At 39.2% G+C, this 12,216-nt stretch overlaps 1 protein-coding gene across 12 annotated transcripts in view; it reads left to right on the top strand.

The window, feature by feature from the left end:
• The window catches only part of fgfr2 (fibroblast growth factor receptor 2), a 189,406-nt gene that overhangs the window by 128,911 nt on the left and 48,279 nt on the right, over window positions 1-12,216 (top strand). For all 12 annotated transcript variants that reach the window (XM_062976016.1, XM_008106778.3, XM_062976012.1 and 9 more), the window contains one exon: window positions 11,818-12,008. In XM_062976016.1, coding sequence (XP_062832086.1) covers window positions 11,818-12,008 — 191 coding nt within the window. The remainder of the gene's footprint in view (window positions 1-11,817; window positions 12,009-12,216) is intronic.

Genomic DNA, 12,216 nt, shown 5'->3' with positions numbered 1-12,216 from the left:
AAAATCTAGTTATCTAATGTTCAGACAGTAGCATTACCTCCCTTTGTCCCCATCAAGCTATGATTGTTAATACTTTTCTTTCCCTTGTTCCTTGTAATGTTCAGTAGCCACACTGGGTTTGGGGCAGGAGTTTCACCTAAATACAGTAGAGTCTCATTTATCCAACATAAACGGGCTGGCAGAACGTTGGATAAGCAAAAATGTTGGATAATAAGGAGGGATTAAGGAAAAGCCTATTAAGCATCATATTATGTTATGATTTTACAAATGAAGCACCAAAACATCATATTTTACAACAAATCGATAGAAAAATACAGTTCAGTACACAGTAATGTTATGTAGTCATTACTGTATTTATGAATTTAGCACCAAAACATCATAATGTATTGAAAACACTGACTACAAAAACATTGCCTACTAACAAATTGAATACAAATAAATTGTATAAAATGAACTTACGATAACAACATTGTCAAAATTAAATCCGTAAAAAGTTCAGTCTTTGCTGCCTAGAGAAATAGTTGTGGATCCAGGCAGGAGGCAGACTGTGTTGGATAATCCAGAATGTTGGATAAGCGAATGTTGGATAAGTGAGACTCTGGTGTACATCTGAATTAATATCACCAAGATACAATCCAGCATCTGATAATGCTAAAAATGTATCTCCAAAGGGTTCATTCCTGAAACCCTTTTATATTTATAATTCCTGAAATCTTTAAATACTCTGAGCAGAGCATCTTTCCTCCCTTGCTACCCTACAAACCAGAGATAGTAATGATAGGTGTCATGGTATGCCATAACCAATGTGTGATGCTTGTTTGAGTTTCCTCATGCAGGGTTTTTAAGACACTTAATAATTTATTTATTTTAAACATTTATATTTCACCCTTCTCACCCCAAAGGGGACTCAGGGTGGAGACAACATATATACGGAACGCATTCCATGCCAGGACATACAATAATTATAAATATATACACACATTCAAATCAGTTATATCTACTTTAAATTCAGCTGTTGAAACCAACTCAGGACACCATGCTGGTTCCAGTTAGTGATGTAGGTTTCCTATTATTGCCTCATTGCACTGTCCCAAAGGCTTGGTCCCACAGCTAGGTCTTTACCATCTTTCTGAAGGACAGGAGAGAGGGGGCTGATCTAATCTCACCAGGGAGGGAGTTTCATAGCCAAGGGGCAATCACTGAGAAGGCCCTGTCTCTCGTCCCCGCCAAACACATCTGTGACGGTGGTGGGACTGAAAGCAGGGCCTTCCCAGAAGATATTAGTCTTTGCAGTGGTTTGTAAAGGGAGATACGTTCGGACAGGTAAACTTCACCATTTTTTGCTTGTTATAGATTATAATGGAACACTAAAGGTCTCAATGGAATCAGATTCACCAAGAACCCTGCTTTTCAGTGATGTTCTTTCTAAGCAATCATTGAGGGAACTCAGATTGTTAATTTTTATTTATTTTATTATGTATTTTAAATGTAGTGGCATGCTGCCTTGGCAGGAGGCTACCCTTAAAGATGGCTTATAACTCTTTTAAAGTGGAAGTGTTTCTGATTGAAGGCAGGAGTTTAAAAATCAAATAAGAAGGGCTATGCAGCAGCAAATTGGAAAATTCAAAGCACTCTGGAAGGCCTATGTATAATTTGTGGACCTTTGGATCGTGGCCATAGTCAACATGCCTGAGAGTTTCATGAAGATATAGAATTTTGAACACTGCCATGGATTAAATTAGTGATGAAAACAGAGCCAGAGGTCCAAGTCAAACTTGCCAGACAAATTTCTGTAAAGATTAAACAACATTGAATTTTTAAAAAGAAGGAAAGAATGACTGGCCTAGATGAGGATACTTTGATGTTGAGGAATCAAGTTGTAGTTAGGTAGAGAGGTAGAGGCTATAAATGTTTTTATTGCACACACACCATTTTAAGTACCTCAGCATGCCTTGGCTGTCCATTTCATTCACTCTGAAGCTGAACTTGTTAATATGGCTTGATTATGGCTTTAAAACTGGATATAATCTGCAGTATTAGCATTCTGTATTGTTTTATGAAGATATTGTTTTATCTATATCCAGTCATGAAAATAAAAGGAGCCCTGGTGGCGAAGTGTGTTAAAGCACTGAGCTGCTGAACTTGCAGACCGAAAGGTCCCAGGTTCAAATCCCGGGAGCGGAGTAAGCGCCCGCTGTTAGCTCCAGCTTCTGCCAACCTAGCAGTTCGAAAACATGCCAATGTGAGTAGATCAATAGGTACCGCTCTGGTGGGAAGGTGACAGCGCTCCATGGAGTCATGCCGGCCACATGACCTTGGAGGTGTCTACGGACAACACTGGCTTTTTGGCTTAGAAATGGAGATGAGCACCAACCCCCAGGGTCAGACATAATTGGACTTAACGTCAGGAGAAACCTTTACCTTTACTTGTCATGAAAATGACTTGATCATACTGTTAGTCTAGAAGGCTTCCATCAGCTCTACTTTAACTCTACCCCCAACATTATCACAATCAGTCAAAAACAGGATATTCTCCCCTTTTTCTGTTCATAATAACCAATATATGGATATATCTTCATCTAACTTTTTGTGTGCTTGTTATCTGCCCAACCCATTTTAGAATTTGAAGCCATTAGTTATTTTTTTTATTACAAATCACAGAATCATTAGTCATTTGTGTAATGTTGGGAGTCCAGTCAAACAAACACCTACAGGACCACATGGTTCATATCTCTACTCTACAACTCCTACTGCTGCCTGCTATACTAGACTTGGTTTTCTGTAATTTTCAGAGTTCTGAAATATGGGTGCTGCTTTCTCTCCAATTTGTGGAAGGTGACAGGGCTGTCAGTGTGCTTTAGGTAGTCCATTGTTCTTTGCAGTCTAACAAACTCATCAGATAGGCTAAATTGTCCTCTTCGCTTTTGGCCACTGAGCCTGCCATCCCACAATATACATCTACTTCCAGCAGGGCTCCATGACAAAAGGGAAGAGAAACTGGTTACGCCACCACGGCAACATGGGAGGCTTCCCGTGTTGCATTAGGATCAATGAGGGGAAGCTGGGCGGTGGACGCTTCCCCCCGTAGGATTGGATAAAAGGGAAGCTGGGCAATGCAAGACATGAGGTGATGGGTTCCCCACGCCCCATGCCAGGCCTCAACGGATTCGCCATGATGCGTGGCAAATCCCTATGTTGATGTGATAAGGTCCCAAGTACTTCATCTGATATCTGACATTCTCAAAGAGGAATGTTGGGGGAATTATAAAACTTACCTATGTGAACCAACTTGGGCATTTGAATTTTCACCATGCTGAGCAGTTTTAGTATTCCCTAGATTTTTTTTAGAGCAAAGAATGATGCATTATTCATTTACATTTCTATCAGATGGACATATTTTCTTTGTGTTTGCTGAATTTCCAAACTGGAGTTACGATGGTCTTACTGGTATAGGGAACAGAGATAGAGAGAATAAGGATTGAGATCAACCAGTATATCTAGAGATCTTTAGTAGAATCTGGTAGCTTTCTGATCACAGCTACCCCTTCTCCTCTTTGATGCTGAAACATCAAATCAAAAATAAATTCAGGAGTGGATTTGTGTCATCAGTTTAATCCGTGCTGTGTGGTATGTGTGTGTATATGCCTTCAAGTCGCCTGTTGATTTAAGGCAAGCCCATGCATTTAAACCAGTTTTGTTAGGCAATATTTAGAGGTGGGTTGTCGAAGGCTTTCATGGGCGGGATCACAGGGTTGTTGCATGTTTTCCAGGCTGTATGGCCATGTTCTAGAAGTATTCTCTCCAGCGTAAAAAACATTTACGCTGGCCTCCAACTGACAAGAGTTCTTCCCTTCACCCTGGACTTCACACAGATATATATAAACCTTCCTTGATTAGTTTCTCCATACCTCACAACCTCTGAGGATGCCTGCCATAGATGTGGGCGAAACGTCAGGAGAGAATACTTCTAGAACATGGCCATACAGCCCGGAAAACATACAACAACCCTATTTAGAGGTGGTTTTGTCAGTGCCTTCCTCTGAAATTGGTCTATAGCATCTGATATTTGTGGATACCCCGTTTCCCCAAAAATAAGGCAGTGTCTTATATTATTTTTTGCTCCCAAAAATGCACTAGGTTTTATTTTCAGGGGATGTCTTATTTTTCCATGAATAAGAATTCACATTTATTGTTGAGCCAAAAAAAAAGAACATTTATTATCTACTATACAGTAGTTGTCATCACAAACCAGCATGAACAGACAGACTGTGAATCCTATTAAGAATTTCTTGTTACTACCACTATTTTCATGTACAACAATCTATGGTACGTACATTTACCGATCCTGCACACTCTAGTGTTCTGTTCGGCAGGCAAGCTTCCAAACAAAAGCTTTGCTAGGTCTTACTTTTGGGGGAAGCCTTATATTTAGCAATTCAGCAAAACTTCTACTAGGTCTTATTTTCAGGAGATGTCTTATTTTCGGGGAAACAGGGTAGTCTCTCATCTAAGTACTAACCAGAGCTGGCCCTGCTTAGCTTCCAATTCAAATGGGATCTGATCTTATGTGGCACCCTGTCCTTAATGTACATTTACTTGCGTGAATCATTATTTTTCCCTTTGGTTGGTTTATATCAGATGCTAGTAAAAAGGAACCCTAAATCAGCCCCATTAAGCTGGTATCTGCCCAACCCTTAAGCAGAATAGAAGCCAGTTTTAATGATGCTATACTTTAAAAAGAAGGACTTCTTTCCTTCTACCTCCTGACATTGATTAGTGCTGACATGTTATGTACACCTGTTTACTTACCAAACAGCCCTTGCAAATCAGCTCTACCTCTCCATGTCACTGAGCAAATACAATGGAATTTGTAATGGTTTATGCTTGCCATCTTAACATAGCACAGGCTCTCATAAATCATTTATTTTTTGGCTGCTGATGAGAGCTTGAAAAAGCAGACAAGCTCAGAAAACTTCAGATCAGCAGAGTAGTTTTTAGCTACCAGTTTATAACCTGATGCATAGACAGTTTGGGAAAGTTTATGTTTTTTAAACTACTGTTCATATAATTCCCTCAATCAGCATATTCTGGATATGGCTGGATGGGGGATTGTGGGATTTGTGGTCCAAAGCGAACTTTTCTAAACTCTGAGAGTAGAATTATCCCTGATCAGGGAAAGGATGTTAGATCAAGCCAAGAGAAACATTCATTCAAGCAATCTACATATAGACATGACAACACCGAGTTCCCGTCTGGGTAGAATCTCCTTTTTTGCAGGTCTGTAAAAAGAAACTGGGTGGTCATCTGTAGGGTATGCTTTCATTGCATATCCCTGCATGATCGGGGTTGGACTGGATGGCCTTTATAATCATTTCCAACTCCATGATTTTAAATCCTTGATAACCCATTGAAGCAATTTGATAGGCAACTCAGTTCCACACAGTTTCGATCAATCCACATGAATACATTATTGACTTTGCAGTATCAAGGAAACCCGGTCAGTGAGTCATTTGTAGATTGCAATGTCCAGCATATTTTTTCTTTGCATGGAAAAGCTCTTTTCCTGATTGCCTCTGATGATGTTGGCATGTTTTATGCAAACAAGCCATGAGAATGGTCGAAATGGCTAACCTATAAAGTTTCGATTAGCAAAGATTTATTTCCCCCATGCCTTTTTGACCTCATTGTGCTGGAGTAAATAGGAGAATAAATATAAAGAAAGTGGAGGGATTTATGGCCCTGGGCAGGCAAAGGCTATGTAGGACTTTAACAATGTTTCATTTAAATAACCAACCAACCCCCCTTCCCAAAATACCCCGATTCTCTTTAAATGTTTTTAGAAGCAGACCCAAATGTAATTGGTCATCAGAAGACCAATATATTTAGTCAGCATATGTTGGCAGTATTTTTGTATGTTGGAGCTAGCCTTTCTCTCCGAGAGATTTTCTAAAATTCAGGTTTTATTCTTCTTTAGGAATGTGCCAGAGAATCTCTTAATCACTGCTGCTGCTGCTTGTCTATAGACCTGTTGCTACATAACAATGCAATGTTTAATGTGTTAAATTACCATATTTAGATAGGCTCCACAGCCGAGTACTGGATTTCAGCGAATATGAATTCTCTGCTTTAAGCAGTTGTTGTTATAGTATGTTGCTGAGAAGATGAAAAATCAAATAAAGAGACACAGGCAGGCATGTTGTGCCTGGTTATTAACTTAGTATAATTTGTACATACTAATTATGAAATATGTTGTATGTATGTGTCTTAAGTTTGCCTAGTGGCCCCATGAATTTCATAGGCTTCCTTCTTGGAGCCCCCGATGGTGCAGCGGTTAAACCACTGAGCTATTCAACTTCCTGACTGAAAGGTCGGTGGTTTGAATCTGGGGAGCAGGGTGAGTTCTTGCTGTTAGCCCCAGCTTTTGCCAACCTAGCAGTTTGAAAACATGCAAATGTGAATAGATTAATAGGTACCATTCAAGCGGGAAGATAACGGCACACCATTCAATCATGCATATGGCCACATTATCTTGGAGGTATCTATGGACAACGCCAGCTCTTTGGATTAGAAATTGAGATGAGCACCAACCCCCAAAGTCGGACACAACTAGACTTAATATCAGGGGAAAACCTTCACCTTACTTTTACCTTCTTAGGCAAGAAATATTTAGAGGTGGTTTCATCAGTTTTGGCCTCTGAATTATAGCCCACAGCACTTGATATTCCTTGGTGGTCTCTCATCCAAGGGCTAACCACATCTGATCCCACTTTGCTTTCAAGATCAAAGAGGATGTGGTGCCTTTAAGGCAGTGGTTCTCAACCTGGCGTCTCCAGATGTTCTTGGCCTTCAACTCCCACAAATCCTAACAGCTGGTAAACTGGCTGGGATTTCTGAGAGTTGTAGGGCAAAAATATCTGGGTACCCCCAGGTTGAGAACCACTGCTTCAGGGCTTGTTACCCCTTATTGAAATGGTATCATTACATTACATAAATAGGTTTAGTGATTTTAGGTGTAGACAAAGACTTTAAAATCAACCAAGGACAAATTACATTTCTCCACTATTATGGTTCATTTGAAGCATTTTCCCTTCATTTTTTTCATCTCCATCCAGATCTCAGAATTCATATTACTAGAAGGCAAGACTGCAGTTTTAGGTCTCCTGACCTCTATTATAGCTGAAATAGCATGTTCAAAATCCATCTATACAAATTATTTCAGCATTTTCTGAGATAATGCCTTGAATTTTTTCAAGCTTACCTTCATGTCCTTCCAAAATTATAGTCTGTAATACAAGTCAATTCACTCATGTACTTCAGTAACATTCAAACAACATTCTTCACTGCTGTATTGATGCTGACATTGTGCATAGCTTATTGGATGGTTCTTCTAGACCAGTGATCTTCAAACTTTTGAAGCAGAGGACTGGTTCATGGTCCTTGAGACTGTTGGGGACTGGACTATAGTTTGAAAAAACATGGATGAATTCCTATACACAAGGCATGTCTTATTTGTAGTGCAAAACAATATAAAAAGAATATAATATTTAAAATGAAGAACAATATATACCAATATAAAATTACCAGTATTTCGGTGAGAAGCATGAGCTTTCTTTTGACTATTGAGATAGTCAAGGATTTTTGTTATGTGCCTTCAAGTCGTTTCAGACTTAGGATGACCTAAAATCTAAAATTTAGGGCAAGGGCTGAGTAAATGACATCTGGCCTTGGAGGGCCTTAGTTTGGGTACTCCTGTTCTAGATGCTACTTTATTTATTTATTTATTTATTTATTTACAGCATTTATATTCCACCTTTCTCACCCCGAAGGGGACTCAGGGCAGATCACATTACACATATAGGCAAACATTCAATGCCTTTTAACATAGAACAAAGACAAGACAAACATAGGCTCCGAGCGGGCCTCGAACTCATGACCTCCTGGTCAGAGTGATTCATTGCAGCTGGTTACAGCTGGCTTGCTCTCCAGCCTGCGCCACAGCCCGAGCCCATTAGGAATGTGGGGGTGTCTGGAATATTTCCATAAACACTGGAAAAATCAAGGAACACTTGCAGATGGCATTGCCAGATTTCAGATCCTGGCCTTGAGCGTTTTTGTGCGTCATCTCCAGACAAGAGAGAAGAGTGAAAATGTTCTGTTGGGCTTTGCCCAGGTCAAGAGGAAAAAAGCTTTGTTAACCCTACCAGAGGATTTGGGGCATATTTTATATCTCTAATGATGAATTCTGTTTTGTTTTAAACCAGTTTTGTTTCATGCTTTCATACAGTTCCTGCTGTATGTGGGATCTGGAACCTTACCCTAGATACCCATGTATAAATCTAGAACTTGTATTCAAATAAGCAACCAAAATGTGGGTCAAAGTGAGTACTATACCTTAATTCTTATATAAAAACTGCCCCCTTCTTTTCATAGAGGGGTGAAAGGCAAGGGCTTAGTCAATCTCAGGAGAACTTAAAAGAAGCACATCCTTTCTACGCTCTCTGACATGATGCCTCTGACTTTTTGATCGCTGCACAATCATCACACCTTTTATTAACTCACTGTGTAAGTGAATGAAGGTTGTGATTCAATGGTTGAGGCTTCATCCCTCCATGTTCCAGGCTGGCAGCTGAGGGAAACCCTGACCCTGCTTTTTTTCACTGCATAATAGTTGCCACCACATAATAATCAACACTCCCTTTTTCCCACAAAAGGGGGGAAAGTGCAACTTTTATGTGGTGAAATACGATATATGATACATTAAACAATACTATCCAGAAAGTCTGGTTCCTTTTTTACCAGTTGCTAGGCTCATTCACATGCCTTCTGCAGCAATCTGAAAACTTCTCCAAGATTTAACATTTTATTTAATTTGTTAGTAGGTAAATCACCTAGAGAAGTCCAGGTGTTGCTATGGAACACCTTTCTAAAATAGCTAATATTTTGGTAACTTTTTTTAAAAAAATACTTTTAATCATCCACAGCCAATGCCTTACATGCGCATTAACATCCATATACTTTACACACTCCCTTAAACACTTTGGAGCCAAAGAATCCAAGATCAGTTCAGCTGTTATACATCAGGTGAACTAACTTATGTGACAAAAAAAAGTTAAATAGCTTTCAGTGAAGTAAAACACATTGTGAATGTTAACGTATTGGTGAGTTTTTCCCCCTGCACAATATTGGGGAGGGTTTGGAGGAGGATTGGTTGGTTACTTATTTTAGGGCAAGAAGTAAGGTCATGAAGGAAATCAAATCCTGATGTGCATAAATGAAACATGAGGCCTACTGACTTTCTAAAAACATTTTAAATAATATTCTCTAAGGTTTCATTTTATACGAAAGGCAGTTGTAATATGTTTTGGAAGGTGGTGCAAGGTTTCCATTAAAAGTAGATCATATTTGCTATTTTCCCCCTTTTTGATATTCAATTAAGGGTCGGGGAGATGGCGCTAGAGCTTATTTAGTAAAGGGAGGGAATTTTTTTATAAGTTTTCTCCAAGACTATAAAAATAGTAACTTATACATCAAACCACAGTTTACATCTTATATTTATTTTTAATATATACCGTTTCTCCATCTGAAAGGGCAAAACCCAGAGAGCTGTTTTAGAAATGGAAATTGTGAGGGCAAAAATGGGAAGAATGGTGAAGTTGCACTTTCTATGTTCATGCATAATCTTCATTCTGAAAGGCTTGGCTGAGGGTGTGTGAGCAGATGTCTGAATTCTTCCTGTCTTGGAAACATATGCATCTCGCCAGGAGTTTGGAGAAGATCTACTATAACGTAATTGTTTAGCTTTGGCTCCCCTGACTGATTTGTAATATTTTTCCCTTCCTCTAAACATTTTCTGATACAATTTCTCTTACATTGTTTGTATGTATTATAGATTTTAACTGATATTTAGTTTTCAATTTTCTTGTCTATTTAGTGTTCCCAGAGTGAAAACTAGTTAGTGCTCCTGTAATTTTAATGGTTATATAAAAAGGAAATTCAGCTTCTGTTGCTTGTTATAGTTGTGTGACAAGCAACACTTCCTGACACACTTTTCTTCACAACTATTAAAGTGTGGATACCTTCTTCCAGTTTTTATTCTGGCAACCCTATTTCTACTTGTATAGTAATTGTGATTTTTAATATTGTTTCTTGAAAGCTGCCTTGTGAAGACATAGCTGTAAAAGTCAGAGTATAAAATTTTCAAATAAAAAAAAATTACATATTTTAGTTTTAGGAATATACTTAATACAGAAAGTTAGGGATTTTATTTCCCTTCATCAGCCAGGTTGCTTCAGTGTGTTGCATGTGGCCTTTGGAGAGTACTTGGAAACTGTACAACTGGACTTTCTGGAATACTGCTGGGATCAGTTGTCTTGTTAACATCCAAGAAAATTCAGGGATGCAGTTATATACCTTCATAGCATGCTGCTGGTTGTATTGATGAATACATTCTCATTAAGCATTTGCAATGTGCCAAATATGTAGGGCTTCATGAAAAGATATGTGGCTCTTAACCCAATATTGAAGAGACATTATACTTTCCATTTTCTGCTCCATTTTCATTTTTAGTAGTTTGCTGTTCAGTATTTAACACACACACTAGTTAGATGGTTGGGTTCAAGATGGACACTGGTGTGTTATTGAAATCCCAATATAAATGGTTTAGAGTAGCAGCAGAGAGGGCAGCAAATAATCAAATCCGTGAAGGTTAAACCAACAAATGAGGATGGGTGATTGTAATTCTTTCTTAAAGTAGTAGTATAAAGTTATTCCAAATACAACTCAGAGTGAAGATGTGAGCTGATGGCTGAGAGTAGCATTATTGTTAATCTAGGGTAACATTGACTTAGAAGGAAACCAATTGTGCTTCTTTAGTTTCTTACCACTTCATCAGGCGGCTGGTGGTGCTCAACTTCGGAGATGGGTGTGGGGAATCCGGCGCCACATACCCCACATCGCCTGGATCCATGGGAGGGTGATCACATGGGGGAAGTGTGAGTGCACATGGTATGTGTGGCTTCCCCCATAGATTTAATGGCAAGACGAGAGCTCTCTTGTGTTGCCCTGCCAGTGGCATGCGCTGGCTCCACCCTCCTTCACCCACAGGTCCCAGTCAAAGTGAAAAATGGCAAATAAACAAATTACTACTTTATTTTACCTGAGAGAACATCGCTAGGAATTTCTAGGTCCTCTAGCCTGACTCTACAGTCACCTTCTACTAGAAACTGAACATAAAATTGCATTGGACAATCTAGAGATTCTTAGAGTGTTGCTCTCTTTAAAAATCTCCAGGCCCTACATCATGACCAGAGGAAATTGTCCATAGAGTCACACTAGAGGACCTAGAGATTTCTAGAGAAAATGTTAATCAAATTTGCAAAGGTCAAAACTGCTGATATTTTGAGATGCCTGTATGACATTCTGGTGAGACATCAGAGCTCTCTGGCAGGAGATGTTAAATATCTCTAAATCGCCAATCTTAGTATTCACATCAGGGAGCAATGCTTAGTGAACTCTGCACTGAGGACTCACTCCATACAACTTGGTACTCTGCACCATCTCTTCCCCCACCTTCTTTAAAGGGTACTCTTTAGACAGCACTCACAATTCCTGTATCCAAGCACCTCCTTTGAAGTAGTTTTTGTTCTACGTTTTGGTTACAGCATTGTTTCAGTGAAGTCAGCCAACAGGCTTGCAGGGCTTTTTGGCTCAAGTTCACTAACAATTTTCTTGGCAGTGCTGCTTAGTTCTGCATCTTTATATGTTTCTCTAACTTTTTTTTCCCTCTGCCTCTCTCCCTCCCTTGCTTCTTCTTGACAGAACGATCTCCACATAGGCCAATCCTACAAGCTGGCCTACCAGCAAACACTTCTGCAATTCTTGGGGGTGAAGCAAAGTTTGTCTGCAAAGTCTACAGTGATGCCCAGCCTCACATCCAGTGGATAAAACATATAGAAAAGAATGGAAGCAAATATGGGCCAGATGGACTGCCATATCTCGAAGTTTTAAAGGTGAGGTTTTTTGAGACAAATAAAGTTAATTGGATATTAAACAATATTAAATGTCCACAAGTTTTTAAACTGGAATATAATTTATTTTAATGACACAGAAACATTTGTCCTTGCCAACAATTAATTACCGAGTAAACAACAGGAAAAACTTTATTTCATGTTCCCCCTTCCAGCATATATTTTATGATTATTCTTCAGACATTTATTA

This window comes from Anolis carolinensis, chromosome 3 (genome assembly GCF_035594765.1).
Source record: "Anolis carolinensis isolate JA03-04 chromosome 3, rAnoCar3.1.pri, whole genome shotgun sequence".
NCBI lineage: Eukaryota > Metazoa > Chordata > Lepidosauria > Squamata > Dactyloidae > Anolis > Anolis carolinensis.
The sequence above is the reverse complement of the archived record's forward strand: the minus strand, read 5'-3'. Positions and strand labels throughout refer to the sequence as shown.